Source organism: Coffea arabica, chromosome 8e, assembly GCF_036785885.1.
Source record: "Coffea arabica cultivar ET-39 chromosome 8e, Coffea Arabica ET-39 HiFi, whole genome shotgun sequence".
In the NCBI taxonomy this organism is placed as follows: domain Eukaryota; kingdom Viridiplantae; phylum Streptophyta; class Magnoliopsida; order Gentianales; family Rubiaceae; genus Coffea; species Coffea arabica.
Genome location: NC_092324.1, coordinates 43,025,300 through 43,046,267, shown reverse-complemented (window position 1 = coordinate 43,046,267; position 20,968 = coordinate 43,025,300). Strand labels below are relative to the sequence as shown.

Genomic DNA, 20,968 nt, shown 5'->3' with positions numbered 1-20,968 from the left:
TAGTTCACAACTTCACACAATCTTATAAAAATGTTACTACAGTGAAAAATGCGATACAAATGAAGCCGATTTTGAATCATATCTATTATACTTCTTGATGTTACATCCATGTTACACGATATTTTAAGATGGTATTTGTATTCTCGTTTAAATTTTGCGAATTTATAACGTAACTGTGAAAAAGTGTAACGGAAGACTCAATTAATAGAGTCTGACACGCTTTGGAGTTTGGACGAAGGTATGTATTCACTAATCATTTAAGTAATTGAACATAAATATCTCATGCAAACAAGAAAAGTATCAAGGATGAATTAGTTGATTTGATGTCTTATTCAAGATGCATGTAGCTCTATGTACTTGAGAGTATAGTATCAATAACTGAGGAAAGTTCATAAAGAGAAACAACTTCTGGGGCCAGTTACAACTTTTGCTGCCAATTGGGCAGCTCGAGAAGATTCAGTTCTTCGAAAATCAGCATTCTCCCATCTCCGACGAAACGAAGGCCTTGGCAGATTTTCAGGCACAATAGTTTCCAATGAGTTCACATGCCAAGAAGGGCATGTTCTTCTGTCACTCCATCTCTGAACTTTGATCACTGATTTTGACGCCATCTCTTCTTGTTGCTGTAGATCCCAAGCAAGAGCCATTTCTTGTTCACCTACTACTAAATTGCTCATCTCTAGTCCTACAAGTAAGGTTGCCACCCCTAACAAGCACTTTCTCTTCCATGATCTTTCCTTCTGATTCTTAGGCCTACACAAAGAAAGCCATGTTTGTTACCCAACTGAAGAAAAACAACTCAAGCAAGTCATAAGTATTTACCTTTACCGTTGGAAAATGTTACAAACGAAAATAAAGAGCAAAAATTTTTGTAAAAATATCTGAGTAGCAGAAGAGATATCCACATTTTACAAATGGTTTACTTACCAGGCCAAATGGGATGCTTTTGAAGCCAAAGGTTGATCAGAGGTAGCAGTACAAGATGGTGGAGGAGGAAGATTGAGGCAGCAACTGATGGAAAGGGCCATTTTCTTGATTTCCCTCCTTGCTTCTTTTGCACCTCTACTTTTCTCACTTCAGCTTAATCAATCAATGATCTCTCCAATAACTGAGGAAAAGCAATCACCAATAAGATTCTAGTATTTGGTCATATATATAACGTGTACTGTGTACTACATGCTTTGCAGAAGTTGGAAAAATAAGAAAAGTAGATGGTCAAAGTATAGGTAGCAACAAACAAGGACCCCAAGTGTGGCCTTTTGTGTTGTGGTTGAGACGTGGGGTTGGACCCATCTGTACAAAGAAGATACTTCTTCTTTGCTTGCCGTCTTCCACTTGTACTGTTACACCAGACGATATTCTTGTCCAATATTTTGTGTCTATTTTTCTATTTAATGCAAAATTATATAATTCTATTTATTATATCTGCTGATGTGATAGATAAAAAAGAAAGGCTGTTTGACTGCTTTATTGGACAAAGGTTCCCGTTATTGTTTGCTTTCACTTACACCAGAAAGAAAAAAAATTGTTTTGTTGAAGAACTTCCTTCATCTTCTAGGCTGAACAGGTTATGGGAATTGTAACGGTAACAATATTATTTTGGGAAATTGTAACAAAGTTGTGTAAACAAAGGAAACCTAAAAATGAAAAAAGATAAGGCAACCAAACAATCTTTATTTTTTATGTGCCACGTCAACAGATATAATAAGTAGAAATATGTAATTTTGTATTGGATAGAAAAGTGGACATAAAATATTGGACAGAGAATCCCGTCTGCTATTACACTATACATTTAGCAACCTTCTTGACAGCTGGCCGCGTGTTTGGGATGTTCGGGATGGACAAAATTTCTTTGCTAATCCAAGCAAGCCGCCAAACTGATGTATGTACATATCGCAAGTCGCAAATCCAGGCTAATTGAAGCTTGCACGTTTAACTTATGTTTTCAGACTCAAACTGGGTATTGATTTGGCCAACCTCAAGAGCTTGGGTTAATGGGATCGACCAGGTTCGATCGTGATTAAATAGGATGATGTTATAAATAAATATATAAATATATATATATAAGGATGACGTTATAAATATATATCATATATATACATGTAAATAGTTCTAAGTCCTTGGGCTGAAGTTCATAAGATAATTAATCTAGAATGATATTAAGAATCATGTAAAAATGCAAAAACTAAAGCTGCAAATGAAAATAATAAAAGAGATTTATGTGTAGTTGCAATTATTCAAAACATTTAGGCGTCAAAATACAATATGTAAAAAGTTTAGATTTAAAAAGGAAATCCCTATCATTTTTTCTTCCCCGTCGTCAATAGCTTTGCTGTGCTTTCTTTGGCATCCAAATCATTCCAGACTTCTAGTTCCAGTTGTGTACGTCTTCCTTTATTTTTTCCTTTTTCTAATATTTTGTTTTGTTTCATTTTTCAAGTCATCACCATTCTTCTCCTATCTAATGCTCTCTCTCTCTCTTTTGGCCCTTTATTAACTCCTGTAACAATTCACAAACACACATAAAACTGTTTTCCATTCCGATCCAATCCCTGTTTTCTTTTCATCTTCTTGCTAATTCATCTTTACCTTTTTTTTAAATTTCAGATCTAGCAATCCCCTTTTTTTTTTTTTAAGTTCCAGATCTAGCAACTATGGTGGTAACTACGAAAGGCTCTTACTAGATTACCACCATGGAATCATCGTGAGAGAACATAGGGTAGTCAAAGATTAGTAATTATCTTTTTAGGGATGGGAACAGTCAAAAAGTGAAGAAGAAAAAGCAGAAAACCAAACAGATGAAACAAACCAGATTCTTACGGTTATTTTCGATTCCCGATCAAGCCCGACTTTGACCGATTTTTATTCAAGGCGGTTTTCGAATGAACTCGGACTAGAAACCTAACCGATTCCCGGTTCAATCGATCGATCCGATTCGAGCTTAAAAACATGGTGTTTAACTAGTGTGGATGAATGTGTGTTGCTTGTTGCTTATTAGTTTTTAGATAGGATTAATTTTAAAATTATAGAATAAAGTGAATTGCAAAATTATTATGGATGTTCAAACCTTCACTGCAAGATGAAGATACCAGGAGAAAGGTTTTGTGCAGGAATTAAGATACAAAAGCACAAATTAGTAGGCTACTAGAGAATTATTCACATTTACGGTTTTGAGTTACTCCATTAAAAAGGATAGCACAATATTAGCTGAAATGATAACATAAGATTCAGGATTTATTGTGATTTTAGAGGCCTTCCAAACAAATATATGGCTGAAGAAATTATGTTCCTTTGAAGAAATAAAGAACAACAAAGGATAATGGTGTTTTTTTTTTTTTCTAATCCCCAAATGGATGCATTCTTTCTGTATTCTTTTTTTCAACCCTCCCACCCCTATATCCTACTTACCCCAACTATCAGACATAGGATTCAAATCCTAAATCTTATAGTAAGAAACACCCTTTGAGCCTTCCCTGACCACTGGGACACATCAGTTTTCTTTTCTTTTCTTTTCTTTTCTTTTCCCTTCTTATGAAAAGAGTACACAATGATTTTTTTATAGAAAGCTACACAGTAAAGATGTTACATGCATACATGTTACCACTTAATAATTTTCCAATCGTTTTACTACATTTCCATTGTCTCTCAAAATTGTAAATATATTATACAGGACTAATCATTTTCCCATAATCGACACTACCTATGTCAATGCATCCGGTATTGTCTATACTCAACCCAGATTTATCATATTTTTCTTAAATTTAAATTTAATTTTTCAACTCAAACTCTACCTAGATTTAGACCCTACATGAAAGAATCATGAGTGATTTGATTTTGTATGATCTATGCTAAAACTTAAACCATATAGAAGCCCTACCTAGAACCATACGTACAACATATACTGTAAACAAAAATACAATCTCATTCGAATTTCATTTGTACTGCATTAACTTAGACATAAAATAGAAACTTTAGTAATCACAACTCCATAAGTTGTATAACTTATAAATCGAAGAACCAAATTTTATATTATTTAAATACTGATTTGGCTAATGGGTATCCGTTAAGAGGAGTTTCAAGTGTCTTTTTGTTAAAAAAAATTGTAGTTTATTTGAAAAAGTATCACATTTTAGAGCTGTAATAAATTTGAATATGCGTATTTAAATGATAACTCATGTGTGATTTAGGTATGTCCATTGAACATCTGTTAGAAAAATCTTTTAAACAATTGTTCTTGTTATAGAGTTAAGAGATAAAACCATCCTTCGTTCCATGCCGATAATCTAAAGAAAATTATAAATTTCAATTCGGTAGTGATCTAGAATGAGTGCACTGCAAGACCAGACAAGTTGCTCCCTCGGCCAGCAGCGGTAGTATCTGTCTTTTAAGTGAAGTCATTTCCTAAAGGGATAATTTGAGAAACTTACCCTGATATTTCTGACAATTTCACTAACCTTCCCTAAAGTTTACAAAATTCCACAAATCTCCTCTAAGGTCAAAGTTTTAATAACAAAATTAGTTCAATTAAAAAGGTAACATTAAAAAAGTATTTTAAAGAGAGAGATAAAACTTCTATTCTGTAAATACTCCTTATGCATGCATATAAGTTGTATTAGTAAAAAAATAAAAAATAATTTAAAAATTAGAAACAATTAATACACACATTTTTTCACTCAAAAAGTTCACATTCAATAAATTAGACATAACAAATAAGCAACAAAACTACACTAATGATCACAGAATTCAGCAAAACAAACTAATCATCTCTTTTGACATGATCTTTGTTACAATTCTTGTGATTTTGAAAAGAAAATTTTTTAAAATTTGTCTTTCTTTTCTCTCATTTATCCTTTATTAATATCTAACGATTAAGTAATTAGAGCACTCATTAACTATTCGTAACTAATTAATAGAAATAACTGTTGAAAACTACTTTAATGATGAACGATGACTTGTAATTACAAAATATATCAATTAATAAATCTAATGGTGCTATTTTGTGATTCATAGAATTTGACAATGATCAGAAATCAGTTGTACATAATGTGAGAATAAGGGTTTTGGTAGAAGAAAAAATACAAGTCAAAAGAAGGTTGTTCATGAGGATATTTTCTTTGAAACTCTTAAAATTATGACACTTGTAAAGTAATTTTGTGGAAGTAAAGGAGAAAGGAAGGAAAAGAAATGCAAAATTCAAAAATTTTTCTGTTTAAAATCATAAGAATCATAGCAAATATCATGTTAAAAGAGATGATTAGTCTATTTTACTGAAACTTGCAATCATTAGTTGATAGAACGGTTATTTGGCGTATTTTGCACTATTATCTTGTCCTAATTTTGGCTATTCACGGTACTAAGAATTGGAGTTTCACTCATATTCGATATTTGTGTGAATTATAGGTGGTAGGCATGAAAAATGATCTCGCGGGGTGAATTTCCAGAAGACTTCCCGTTCCAAGGCGTGGCCACGCCTTAGAAGGCGGACGAAACCGAAAGCCGGACCCTGGTCCACGTGAACCGCGAGGAGCACAGGATTAAAACTCCAAAGGCTTCAATTGAAAAGCAAAGAAAGGCCAGACGTCCGTGGGCTTCTGCTTGACTTTCTTGGGCGGCGGATATAAAAAGGGAAACAAGGAAGATTCAAGGGGCATCTACTTTTTCGGCTTAGTTTTCTTTTCCTAGGTTTGTCAGCAGTCAGACGCTTTTGACCGGGGCTTTTGGCTTTCTTCAGCCGCAACTTAGACTAGCTTAGGAGTTCACCTTTTCAATCTTTTGCTGTAGACGCCTTTGACGTTCGCTTTTGATTTGCTACAATTTTCCATCGCTGTTATCCCTTTTCTTGACTCTGCTCCAGGAGCGACCGAATATAAGACAATGAACCAAGGGAATTTCCCATTTGTTCCTTAGTTAATTCGCATCGCTCCGCTCCTTGGAATTAATTGTTTGGATGTTTGCGTGGATGAAATCAATTAAATCGCGTGAACTTGACATGATGAGGAGCGGCTAATTTTCTCCTCTACCCAAAGGGTGACGCGAGGGCACGGTCCATCACACCTGTGAGATCTAATCAATCTTTCATTATTTCTTCCAATTTATTACTATTCGTGCATTTTCTGAATTAATTGTTCATGGGTATTTGATTAATTGAATATCAACGGCCGGGTATTTGATTTAATTTAATAGCCTACTGCCACGTTAATTAAATAGAATCCGTAATTGTTCATTTAGTTGACACCCCGTGGCAACCACCATAATTGGCTTTATGATGGGGAAATGCAAGATCTAATTTAAATAAACCCTCTTAGCGTGTTTATTGGTTAGGGTTGGGTTCTTCTAGCTTTAATGCAACTGGGTAATTAAATTCCTACGGTCGTACCTAGGGTTGTTATCTGGTTAGAGAAGCAGTCAATGGTCGTACCTTGACTGTCGAAAAAGTAAGGAAGAGCTGGTTGTCAGAGCTTATTGATGGCTATAACCAATCTAGTGATAAATGGATGAAATATCTTTGCATCGATGATCATTTAATTAGACCGTGCCTGCGTAGTTGATCCTTTGGGTAGAACTTTTGTTAATTGCTATTTTCAGTGAATTGTGCTTTGTGAGTTAGTTTTGAATTTTGTTTGTTTTATTTTATTTTATTTTTATTTGCCTCCCATTGAAAATCCCCCAATTTCGTTCTACTAATTTGGAAAGAAATAATTTCCTACCTGCTCCCTGTGGAATCGACCCTACTTGCCATTGTACTCAAAATTAGTATTTTTATAGACAAATCCGGTATATCGGATCAAGCAAACTCTTCGGGAACAGGGTGAATCAAGTAACCCATTGCACACCTAGGGTCCCTGCTCCAGTACTTGGATTTGTTCTATAATTATTTAATTGAGGTGGTAATTAGGACTTTTTAGTAATTATTATTGCACATGTTCGGCACCTGTCATTAGTATAGTTTTGTTGCATATTTGTGTTATCTAATTTATTAAATTTGAACTTTTTGAGTGGTGAAATGTGTGTATTAATTATTTCTAACTTTTAATTATTTTTATTCTTTTACTAATACAACTTATATACAAGTATAAGGATATTTATGAAATAAAAGTTTCATCTCTCTCATTAAATTACTTTTTAATGTTATTTTTTCTAATTGGGCTGTTTTTGTTATTAAAACCTTAATTTTAGGGGAGATTTGTGTAAATTTATAAACTTCAGACGAGCCTAGTGGAATTGTTAGAAATCTTACGGGAGGTTTCTGAAATTATCCCTTTCCTAAAACGGCACGGCTCTTCTTATTCTATGATGATCCAAGTAGCAGCTCCACGGGTTTGTTTGGAATTGGTCGATTTCTGAGCCATTCGTTCCCCCACCCCCCCTCCCCCCTCCCCTCCGTTGGCCTTTGCCAGCCACTAGAGTAAGTAGGGGTGTGCATCGAATTCGAAATCGGTAATTCGGAAGTTTGAATTCGGAATTTTTCGAAATTTTGGTATCTGATAATTCGACCGAATTCGATTTCGAATTCACCAATTCCGAATTCGAATTCGTACCGAATTCAATTCGAAATTCGGTAAATTCCGATTTCACCGAATTCGGAAAGATTTATATATTATTATATAATATAAAATTTATAATATAATATTATATTATATTATATAAAATTTATAAATTTTATATAATATTATATAGTATAAAATTTATATTACATGTATAAAAAATATATTTACATATTAAAAACGAATTTGAAATCGAAATCAGAATTCGAATTCCGATTTCGAATTGTGAATTCGAAATCGGAAATTCCGATTTGAAAAACTCCATTACCGAATTCGAACCAAATTTGAAATATATGAATTCGGAAAACCCGAATTCGATTCCGATTTCCGATTTACCGATTTCGAAAATTCCGAATTCAATTCGAATTCGGTCGATAAATCGGAATTTTTCGATTTAGCACACCCCTAAGAGTAAGTAAGAGAACCTGCAAGCAAATAGAGAGCCCCCGCTCGTTTTGAGCCGTTGCAAGTCGGAAGGTGTACCGACTGTTTGAGTGGCGAAAGGGCCGCTTGTTTAAATTAGATTTTTTTTATAACGAATTCTAATAATATAATAGATATAATATTCTATATCTATCCATAAATGTTCGATCTAATGTGTTTAGCTTTTTAAAAAGTTTTGTTAGATTCCGTATTGAATTAGGTACCATGATTAAGCATCTACAGTGCTGCTCGTTTTTTTCTCGACTTCCTAGTGAATTTAGATTTTGAGTATGTTAATATGCAAATTAATGTGTTGCAAATTTTGAGCTTAAATTTTTAGAATTTATTTTTGAACCTAAATTAGGTTAATATCCTTATACTATATAAGATTGAGTTTTGGTCAAAGAATAGGTTGAATTTCAACCGCATAGGTGGGGGCTTTTTGGGAATGTGAAATGTTGTGTATTATTTTAAAAGCTTTAGGTACAAGTTAAGGAAGCATGTATTTGGATATGTTGACTGAAATGACCCCATTTTAATACATTTAAAGTTGTCATTGATGAGCTATCTGGGTATTGATGGAATGTGTAATTAGCGTGCAATCGTTTTTACATTTTGTACAACCCATATATGCTTGTGTGTTGGTGTAATTACCGGAATATCTCTTAACTACCAATAATTCCCCTTTTTAGCCACAGATAACCATTTGAGATGTTGTTTTGTCTGAAACATTTGAATGGCAATCGGATTTAGGAAATGAGCCAACGATTTCACTATCAATGGTAGGAACTCATTTCTCTATCATTTATAATCTGCATTTATGAGCCACAAACGTTGGTCAGTTTATCCCCTTTCAACTTCAGAAGTTAAGTTTTCCCTTTTTGCCTTTGTCTACAACGATGTGCCTCATCGTTTTCTCTTCCATCCGATCTCAACTCTGAAATTACCTATTATTTTGTCATTAATTACACCCAATTCAATTGCCGAACCGTTGGTATGTTAATGCCTAAACAGTTGATTATCAGTTTCTTCCTGTTTCGCATTTTAGGATTGGAATAATTCTACCTGGTTTCATACTAATCAGCTCAGAATGCTCTTCAGTCCCAGCTACTCCTGGTGGTTCAGCGTGAGGTTAGATTTCAACCCCCCCCCCCAATTTTTTAGTTTCTCCCTTAATTTTGTCAATGTGTTCTTAGTACTTACAATTAGCAACTCTTATCGCGTTGCCTAACTCCAATTGGTCTGGGTTGGTAATAATCTTATAGGTTTGGAGCAACAACAAGTAAGAGCTCTCGGTGGGGATTCTGGAATAAGGTTAGCTTTCTGTGTTGCTCTGCCTTTCTGCATTATCAACGACCTTCAATTTAACACAATTTTATTGTAACGCTGTGTGAATTGATTGATTATATCGTTTATCTTTTCATACTAAGTTTTATTTCTTTTCACAATGTGTTATTGTTTGTTCAACAAAAAAAAACCTCCTTTCTCACAGGCATCAAACACCCGCGCGATGCGTGAGTACTCCCCCTAGTCCTAGTTATTGTGTTGAATTTACTATTTTCAATTGTTTTGCTTCCCGTAACTTCAAATTCTAGTTTCGTCCCTGCAAGCATTCCTGTCCTGGTCCATTTTATTATTACGAGTTTCATTGTACTTCCGTTTTGCCTCGCCTTCATTTTTGGGACTGGAGAACTTAATAGAACTTCCATTTCGTTTAAGTCCTCCAATAGGACTTAATAGACCTTCGAGGTCGGGCCTCTCCTAGTTCAAATATGAAGTTGATTATGCATCAAATGGTTATAGTATATAATACTGTCAGTATATAAAAAATTAATTTTAAAAATACATTAGCTGAAATTAGGTTAAAATGAAAGAAACTAAAAAAGAAAGAAAGAAAAGATTTGATATTAATTAGCTTTACCAACATTAAACCAAAAACAGGGAAATAGATTTTTGAATTCAACTTAAAGAGAAGTTGCATGTTATCCCTCCATCAAATTCAATAAGCATCTTACCCCTCCAACTTAGAGGCTCTGGATTCTAGTTCCCGTTTCTTAAATTTCATCCTATTCTGTTAAAACTTTTTTTAAAAAAATAAGCACATTACCTTTTTGAGGCAAGTCGAATATGCTAAAAAGTAAAAACAACACCACCTAACTCTAACTGAATGGACGAAACTACAAACCATCAAAACCTGATCGAATGGACAAAACTACGAAAAAGTTATAAAATGATGGATAACTACAAACATCTTCTTTTGCTCGAAGTTAAAGTCCTTTAGCTTCTGATTGAAAATCTGCACACTGAAAATATATGGCAGCATAAACAAATCCTAGTGCCACAAGACCACCACTTACATCCACGAGGAACTACTGCAAATACATCTATCTTCTTCCTATGAGTTGCCATTAGCTTTACTTATTACCACTTTGGTTCCAATAGCCTTACAGAACCTTGACTTTTAAGAAACTCTCTTCAATTTATATATTTAAAGTGCAAAACTCCCTTTAGCAAATCAAGTACCTATTCTGCTTTTCGATCCGACTGTAGTACCTAGACTACGCCAATGTACCTACTTTAAGAAGCCAAGATAGGGGAAGGAGAAAATTCATTCCAAGGCCTTTGATTATTAAAATCTTAACTTTGTAACTAAGCTAAGATCTCCTCTGCAAACACTACTATTATGTTAAAAAAATGTAGAGTATCTTCACTCGTTTTTGTTAATTTGATGCATTACATTCTCTTAACTATGGCTTTATTTTAGTGCTTACGTTAACTTTCCCTTTCTTCTTGTTCTTTGAAGGTAAATTAACATCAGTTTTACTACTCCTTTAACCCTTATTTCTTTGTTATTTTATCTGTTTTAACGCCTAATGGGGAAAATATTCTAATGGAATCCTTTTAAGCTTTCTAGTATCAAAAATAAGACGTCAAGTATTATCTTGTACTTTTATGCTCCTTTCGAGGTGATTTCATTAGACAAGGGATTATCAAACTTCGCGTTCCATTTAATATTCCGGGTGGTTGTCAGCCAATAAAATCAAATTGTATGTGTAGTGCTTTTTTCCTCCCCCCAAGGGCCCCAACCCCACCTCTTTTGCGGAAGAACAATATGTAGTGCTTCCCCCCTCTCTCTTTCCCTTGTCGATGAAAGCTTGTACCTCAGGAGGAAGACACTTAGTTTTAAATTAAGGTAAATTATTTTTTTCTCCTGTAATTTGGTATTTTATTACATAACCCTTCTATAGTTTAAAAATCTAAGTATAATTTCCTCATAATTTGGGTTAATGTGTTATTATTAGTTTTTTCGTTAAAACTAACGGTCAATAGTAAAAAGTCAAAGTTAACCTAATAAATTTACAAATTTACCCTTTCATTATTTTTTTCCCTCCAAACATAAAAAGAAGAAATTGAAATAAAAATAGATAAATAAAAAATAGAAATACCATTAAAGATTTGGTTTAAAAACCTATAACGACATTTGTAGTAAACAAAGATTTGGTATTTTTTTATTACTTAGTTATTTGTTTTATATTTCCCTTCCATCTTTTTTGTTTCTTATTTATTTATTTTTTAATTTTTCTTCCATCTCTTTTGATTTTTGGAGAAAATTAACATTTCATTGGCCAAAGTATAATTTTTCAAAATTTTTTTTTTCTCTTCCAAAAAAAAGAGAGAAAGAAAGGGAAAGAAGAAAAAAAAAGTAATGAAAGGGTGAATTTGTCAATGTATTAATTTGATTTTGACTTTTTGCTATTGATAGTTAGTTTTAACGGGTAAAAATAATGATAACCTTTTAACCCAAACCATAAGGAGGGACATATATAAGTTTTTAAATCATAAAGAGATTATGTAGTAAAGCACCAAAACAACAGAAGGGTAAAAGGTAATTTATCCTTTAACTAATATATATATGAGAATCTTTGTGCTTTGAAAAGATTTTTAACCCGTTTGGTAACATTTCATATGTTTCTTTTCCTTTTTTTTTTTTTCCTTATTAGCTCTCTCAATTTGAGAGATTTTTTTTTTTTTGAAACTCGATATATTGTAAAGAGCAAATGGCCAAAATAGCTACTAAACTATTCACAATGGCTGATTTGATCGTCCAACTTTTTTTAAGTTGCCACAAAGGTCACTCAACTGACAAAAAACAAGCCTTTTGGAAGTGCAAATTTTCGGGGCAAAAATGTCCTTTTAGTCACACAACCCTTCCTTCTCATCCCCTCCTTCCATCTCAACACCGCTTATCCAATTTTCCAGTTTCTTGCTTCTCTTGCTCTCCACTGATGAATGCTTATAACGTGTTCTTAGAGGTTTGGAGTAGGAGTACGTAGACACAATCATCCAAGAAACGCGAATGAAAGCAATGCTTCATTATTGTTATTATTTAACTCTTTCCTTGTATCAAGATCATCACCGCCATCATCATCTTCTTCTTCTTTGTCTTCTACTGTGATATCAGGCTGTGATAATGCTTATCTTTCTCTCTGAGTCGTAATTTGGGCATGGAGCTTATTGGTCCATAACTTGGCTCTTGATGGCATTATTTGCAATGGGCTCCTCCCTCTTTGCCTGATTGTTTTTGATAGATCTCAACCTCTTTTTTTCTATTTTTGCTCATATAATTTTAGCTTGACAGAACACAGCAGTCGAGAGATGGGTTTTTGCTCCACCTCTCTGCTTAGCTATGATTTCTTCATAACCCGGCTCGGGGAAGGAGGGAGAGGAGGGAATGGGGGATCGGGGGAGACGAAGGGAGGGGCGGGGAGGAGAAATGAGGGAAGAGAGTGCGGTGGTGTGGTGGAGGAGGAAAAGAGATAAAAGGAGAGAATGACGTCGTTGGTGCTTTTCTTATTAATTACATTTACCTTCGATAAATTTTGGTCACCATGCAGATTAATCCCTAAAATTTGGGTTTTTCTTTAAAGAAAAATTATGTCAATTAGAATTGGACATTTGTATCCTTGAGAACCTATAATAGTTGGTCAAAGTTTGCTTTTTTCCTCTTTTTTTTTTTTCAGTTGATTCCCCGACCAAACCGTTTTAACGAATTGACTGACTTTTTTTATCACAAAAATGTTGAGAAATTAAACTGTGCCATTTTGAATAGTTTAGGAATCATTCTGGCCATTTAGTCTGGTATAAAACAAAACTTCAAAACGGAAGTTGATGAGTGAAAGCAACTCCAATCTCAAAAGTCAGTAACCAAGGCAGCATCCTTGTGATGCTGCTAACAGCCATGACTGGGAAATATTGCACATGGCAGTAAATGAGAACGCAACAGTGTATAAGGAATCTCAGGATCAGCATTTTCGTGCACGAAAGGCATAAAGATTTTTTTGGGTCGTTCACTATACTCTCATAATTTTTTTTTTAAAAAATCATTCGCTTCATTGTTGACTTGAAGACGCAAATTTAAAAAGGCCGAATGTCTTGTGTTAACTTTTCCTGCATTTGAAGGGTCTTGCTTTGTTCACAATACCTTGAACACGAATACAAGAAGAACAAGTGTTTTGCTATTTATGAATACGGTTTGACAGACAGATGTTCAATGAACACTCGTTAAAAGGAGTCTCAAGTATTAGTTTTATGGAAAAAAAATGTAGTTGATTTAGGAAAAATGTCTAAATGAATGCGGTGCTATGATCGTGTGTAATCGCATGGTAAGTTAATTTATAATTTAGATGCTTTAACGAGTAATTACCGATACTTATTAAAAAAATCCTTCCGACTATAGTAGAAAGTGACCGCGAACAACTATAAAATTCCCCTGAGGTATACACGATACCAATGATACAAGAATGAAGATAATAATAATGATAATTTTAGACAAACACAAGTTTGATTAGTTTTAAATTGTTATCAAGACTGACTTTCATCATATATAATGTATTATTGCGCAACATGTTGACTTGAGCGGAGGGCGCGTCCCGCCTTATCCGGTCATTTTTTTTTTTTAATTTACCAAACAGGGTTTACTTTACGTCCCTTTGGCTGTTGGGAAAAATATGGCCTTTTTCATTTAAACATTAGGTTTTTGGAGTTGTTCTAATTCATTGATACGTGCATTTATTCTTTCTCTATCTTTCTTTCGTTTCTTTTTTCCACAAACAGATCTATATTCTTTTAATGTGTCATAGAATATCTCTTAGACTATATTATTATTTTTTTCTGACATTTGAGTTACATTAGGTTGGACCTTAGTTAAAGCAATAAATTCTATTAATACTTCATCAAAAACTTTGTTTTTTCCTCTTTCTAGAAGTCAAATTCTTTTTTTTATATACATTTTTTTTGGCGGATTTGTTGAATATTTTGGTGTGATTACATAGGTCGAAACATCACCAAATTCTGTGGCTGGCATAAAAAATTACAAAATTAAAAAAAAAATTATCGTGAAAGTTCACCTGGCATGCCTAGCGCGAACTCAGCTTTTAAAAACAAACTCTGTGGCTGGACTTACATATTTATTAAAAAATAATTAAAATTTTATAATAAATTATTCAACATTATTCTATTAATGAAAAACTATCTCAATCGTATAGAATTAAATGCAATTTCATATGAAATGCATTGCAAGGCTTGGGAAAGATATACAAAAATTAATTATTGTTCGAATTTCTGATTCTAATTGAAAGATGTAGGTGCTTTTCACACCAATTAATCTTCAAAACATGTTGCATTGATGGAGGATCCAGTGACTGAATTGTACTTTAAGGAGTTGGATAATAAACATGAAAGCATGATCTTTGCAGGATTGCACATATTAAAGTAATATTATGCTACACTTTTCCTGAAGTAAAAAAAAAAAATTGTAAAAATATAAGATGTATGCTGTAGAATAGTGACAATTGATTTTTACATGACAGAAATTATCTTTAGTTTCAACTATGCCTGGCAATTGGGCGGGTTGGGTAGGTTTTGGGCGGGTTAATGTTGGGTTTTCATTTAAATGGGTTACACCCAACCCGCCCAACTTTAGATTGGGTTAATCTTGGGTTGGGTCATATTGGGTTGTTTCAAACCCATGACCCAAATATGACCCAATATATTAAATAATAGATTTTGATACATAAACTCTCTCAAATATATTTTCATATACAAAAAAAAAATTCACACACATAAATATATTTTCACACACTAAAACACTTACAGATGCAAGCACACACTCACTTTTTAAGTTCTTTTGAAATACATTATTTTTACACATACAAACACACTAAAATACACGCTAATATACTTTCACAAATACACACACATACTAACTGTTTAAACTACTTGGACCCAATCACATTTTAAAGAAAGTTATAAACTGAAATTTTGACCCATAAATGAATCTTGTAAATAAACTATAGTCTCTCATATTTGTAATATAATTTGTTCAACGAAATTACTTATTTAACTCTAAATTATTATTTTATAGTATGTGTATAAATATATATATATATATATATATATATATATATATATGTGTGTGTGTGGGGCAGGTCGGGTAACGCGAGTTTTTAATTATATGATCCCAGTTGAGGAATTGTAATTACTAACCACAAAAATCAACGTTTGGCTAATGAAATCCTGCTAATTAATATAATCAAAGCTCCTATTCATCCATGGCAGGACTTGAACAACCTCAGCAATCGAAACAGAGCCTTGTATTTTAAGTGGATTCATCATCTTAAATATTTGTCATTGGCGGAGCATATTGGAAAGTTAAACAAGCTTTTGGCCAAAATGGAAAACAATAATGTAGAAACAAATAAATAAAGAAGCTCAACATTTTGCTCAGAACCAAGCAATTGAAGCTACGTCACACAGTAAAAATAATAATAAAATAAAAAAAGCCTATGTCACATCATGTTTCAATGGGCTCATCCTCTGAACCGCTCTAAATTACAATTCCTCAACGGGGCAGGTCGGGTACCGCTCTAAATTAACTTGTTTATTTGTTTTTTTTTTTTAATTTAAGTTGGGTAACGGGTGCCCAACACAAATATCCAAACCGACCAAAATAGATATGAATTTTTATTACCCAACCCAAAATTAACCCAAAACCCAACTTACCTAACCCAACCTCTCAAATTAGTGGGTGAGTTGGGTGGATTGTTGGGTTTTGGGTATAATTGCCAGCTCTAGTTTCAACTCTTTTAAACAAGCTGAATGGCAATAGAGGATCATTTCTGCTTGTTTATCATAAAGTTTAAGTTGTGTGTAAGTAGTTGAATCCCGAATAGCAATGTTGATGCAAAATTTGTTATGCAAAAATAAAAATAATTATTTCTATGAGATATATCAAATATTAGTAATTGTTAAATTAACACTCAGAATATTCTACAATAGTAATCTAATTTACCTGGATATTTTGAATGGAAGGAGTTTTTCATTCATTTTCAATATTTGAAATGAAAGTCATATTCAGACAATTAATGTAATTAGGATCATCAGAGAGGAGACAACCCATTTATGATGCCAGCCGAGAAGACTAATATAAGGAAGGATCAAGAATGTTATATATTTCAGGAGCTATTAAATATGTTTATGTAGTTATGTAAAGAAACGGTCTAAGAACAACTATATAAATAGCAATATAATGAAACTTAATTGAGGTGCTCTTTAGTTGTTGATGGCAAGTGGGAAAGTTTATAGGATGGTGGAATGGAGAATCTTAGAAATAGGGAAAGTTTGTTGTCAATGGACAGAGTAATTATTTAATGTAGATTTTAAGTGGTTTATACTTTGGATAGTTAAACAGATTGAATTTCACAATATTTCGTTTTAAGTTTGTAGAGATATGTGATAGAAGGACGTGATTTTAAAAGCAATTTGCAAATAAGTGATAATTAACTCACTAATTAACTAATTAAATATAAATAGATTGGACGTGGTAGTACTATTTTGTCTGAACTATTTTTTTTTTTTAAAAAAATTTGTAGAGATATCTGTCAGAACTCTGTAAAACGTAATTTTAAAAGCAATCTAAAAATAAGTGATAATTGACTAACTAATTACTATTGTGTGTGATAGTACTATTTGAAATTTGTACGGATAACCAATCAGCTAATAGCTTTATAACGGAGTGTGATAAACATTGATTTTGGTAGTAACGAAGTGTGATCGACATTGGATTTGATAGTAGCCTTTATTTCAAATTTGTACAAATAAATAACTACCTAATTTCTTTTTTTTTTTTTTTAAAGTAACAAAGTGACATTGGTAGTACTGTTATTTGTACAAATAAATAACTACCTAATTTCAGATTGTATGTCACTTCATCATAATTGTGTTTCGATCGACTTTAAGCTCGAGGCAGCTACCAGCAAGCTATCAGTAATTAAAAAGACAAAATAAGGCTACTTGAAATCGTATTTGAGATCCCACAATCTTAAAATACAAAAGTTTGACTTCGTTAAAGACTTTCTGTTGGAAATTTGTAAACTGAAATTTCATCTTCTTTTTTTTCCATTCTGCAGTCCAATTTCTTTAACATTTCATAGCTCCAAAGTGGTGTGCTGAATTCTTCCATACAAAAATCATGCATTAATTAACGGTTTTGGAATAATTCAACTTAATTCCAGAGTACGTTCTGGTGGACGAAACTTCTCAATGAAATTACTACAAGTTTTTTTTTTTCTTTTTTAGTGTATAAGTGGGAGGTTTTGAATTCTAAATTTTCTAATTATAATTTCTCTCACGTTATTATCCAACCCAACCCTCTGCTGATTCCTACAAGTTTGTTGATATTGAGCTGCAGGCATATCATTTCGTTTCATTTTGTGATATGATCTGGATTTGGATCCGAATTCTCTGTAGCAGATATTCTGTCATCCAGTTTATGTGGATTTAATCAATCGAGTCTTCAATTCAAATCTGATTTTCACTTTTTCTTTAAATAAAATTTAAAAATCCTAAAAGACAGAATGAAATTTAAAAAGTGTTTGAGTCTCAAATTATCATATTGAGTACCAAGATATGAATGCTTAGCTCAAATTGATCAATATTTTGTTTGCAATATAAAGTACTACTAGCTTTTATCACTCATTTTCTTTTCACTCCAATTAATGCCTACAAGTTTTAATACTTCATCCACAACTTTTCTTTTACGAAAACACAGTTAAAAATGTTACACCACATCCCAAGAAAAGCTATCTTCGAAATAGACATAATAAACATAAAGAATAAGAAACAAGAGAAAAATTATGGTAGATTAGTGGATTTAATATTAAAATTTGTAGTAAAATGTTTCTCAAAAAGTAAGAACTACAATGTGAATCGATTGAATATCTATGAATCATAGAAAATCATTTCCAAATAACTTCTTGATCCGCATGTGATCCGGTGGATCAAATATCCGCAAGATCAGCTTAGATCCAAATCACATCATCGGATGTCTTGAACAACCGGATCAAGTTGAACCCCTAATGAGTGGTGGGCGGGTAGAAAGTTGGGTAGGTCATAATTGAACGAATACCATCTCTAGATGATGATTATTAAGTCAATATCTACAAAACTATCTAAAAATTTTCAAGAATTAATAAATGGTCAAAGCTTGAAACTTGAAAGCATCAAAGACGATAGCGTTGCCGTGTGGCTAGCTTGGTAGTACTTTAATTGATCTTCTTAAGCGAAATTTTAATTTTGTTATTCATCTACTCGTCTATACAAATTTTGTTTCTCTTTAGATTTTTTTTTTTGACGAATACACAAATAACATTGTTAAATTTACATTCTACTGGATAGATACATGTACTTTGTGGTTGGTATCCTGCAAAATCAAATTTTCCATTTAATTTTATTTAATAAGAAAATCAACATTTCAAACCGTGTTGATCCAAAACCTTTATAGATCATTTCTTCCCCCCCCCCCCCCCCCCCCTTTTTTTTTGGAGAAAAGAAAGGTATGTCAATTTTAAATGTTTCTAGTAAGATTAAATAAATACAATTAAGAATGTGCCAAGAGGGGTTTGATTTAGTGGTTAAAGTTGATATCCAAGAATTAGAATTCCACCTCCTACCCATTCTCCACTTCTTAAATCCCATCCATCCCCTTAAATCTCACCACCCCCCATCCCCTGCTGAAATTTTTTTTTTTTTATAAAAATGTATCACCAAGAATGTGCTACGTCCACTTGGATTTTCATATTTGCTTAGACGACAGCTCAAACGAAGTCTCAGGTGGATTCATGTATAAATGCAGGCTTAGTTGAAGCTTCCATCCACATTCCTTCCCGCGGATTTGAACAAACCACTTTGTTCAAATCAGGGGGATCGCAGATTTTTTTTTTCTTCCGTTGTGTAGCTACCTAGGTGGTTATAGTTATTGTTTTTGTAACTATTAATTGTTGAAATGTACATGTTTATCTAGAGAGAGAGAGAGAGGGTTATCTTTTTATACTTTTGTGTTTTTCTTTTTCTCCACGAAATTGAATGAAACCGTGATCATGAGCAAATTAACTTCAGCAATATCATCATCAACATCATCGCACGATGAGAACTATCGCAACTTCAAGAAGTTGAGGCGAATCTACGAAAAGCAGGAGTCAAGAATCCTTCGCTTTGAAGAAAAAGCAACATGTCTCAGCATGGCCTATGTAATATTTGGAGCAATTCTATACAACAGCATAGTAAAATCTTCTAGCAGCAGTGGCAAATTGGGACTGAATCGATGGATTCCAATCTCTCTTTTGTTGTCTGTTTCGTTTGCATTTTGGGTCCAGCTGCTGAGAACTATCAGCAGATATCTGGGGATCAGCCATCAGAGCGATGTCAGCTGGATGGAGCAGAAAAGAATGTACCACAGGCTATTCATCATGGATGAAAATGGACAAAGAAGTATTAGTCATGACAGGAGTTCAGATTTGGTTCCTGCTGGGGTCAGTACTAGTAGTAGCCATCATCAAAGGTATGCTTACATTTTTACTGTTCTTTCTGCATTGTTTATCTTCACCATGGCGGTGCTCCTTGCTTGTCTCTCCATTCTTAGCAGTTCTGATGCGCAAATGCAGAATTATGGACCATACAATGAATAAATTTAGCGAAGCAGTGCATTACTGCTCAAGTTCGATGGTAAACTAAATAATTATTGTTCGCATGTTTATTGTAACGACAATCTTGGTTTGGTGTTCGAGTGAGTTACCTTTTTTAACCGCAATAAAATTCCAATGTTATGTTGTACTTTTTTTCTTTTGTTTTTAATAATTGAGCAAAGTTGTACATTACTCGAGCTCGAAGGTAATTAATAATCTGTTTATGTGTATATTGTTTTAAGGATTACCCTGGTTGGTGTTTCTACGGGCTGAATTAGTTAGGACGTTAGAAAAATTATCAATCATATGTGCTGTTATGTTATTCTTTTTTAAGATAATTAATTTAGGATGGCTAGATTCCTGAGACCTTCATGCCAGCAGGTATGATTCTTCCCACCAGCAGGTTTGAATACAGATCCCTCGTGTTTGTTTTGGACATTTTAGTTCTAGTGCGATTTGGTGGTAGGTATTCTTTCATAACATAGGAGGTCAACGTAGTTTGGGCTAAAACATAAGGGTCATGACTCTCAAACCAATGTTTCAAACTCGAACCAGCAAAGCAAATTGCTGGCCGAGGCCAGGAGTTAATTAGGATCAAGTGACTTGTCCGGTGCGGGTAAGATTGATTAACAATCCACTTTAATGTTTCATTTGATCGAAAACAGGATGACTTATCCGGTTTAATCTCATTATCCCCTCGCCAAGGATTATGTGCAGAATCACTAATCCATAGGGCTGTGGTGATATTAATGATCGTATCAAAGTGGTTAAGGCATAATATGACTTTGACTACCTAACAGCCAATGTTTTTTTAAGAGCAATGATTATTGTCTTGGAGTTACTATATTAGTTGTAGAAGCTCCAAAGATGACAATTACCATTTCTGTGTCACGACACTAGGTGCTGTTATCATTTCATTTTCTTTTCTCATCAAGAAGATGGCTTGCATTTGCTATTGAAAGTTAATGAAGTTGAATATCC

General features: G+C 33.4%; 1 protein-coding gene across 1 annotated transcript; it reads right to left on the bottom strand.

Annotated features, from left to right (window-relative positions):
• Window positions 1–298: 298 nt before the first annotated feature.
• LOC113703981 (protein CHLOROPLAST VESICULATION-like) lies at window positions 299–1,139 on the bottom strand. The gene is made up of 2 exons (XM_027225547.2): window positions 928–1,139; window positions 299–753 (listed from the first exon to the last, which is right to left on the bottom strand). The coding sequence occupies exons 1-2, from the start codon at window positions 1,026–1,028 to the stop codon at window positions 390–392; spliced, it is 465 nt and encodes a 154-aa protein (XP_027081348.1). The 5' UTR covers window positions 1,029–1,139; the 3' UTR covers window positions 299–389.
• Window positions 1,140–20,968: the final 19,829 nt, after the last annotated feature.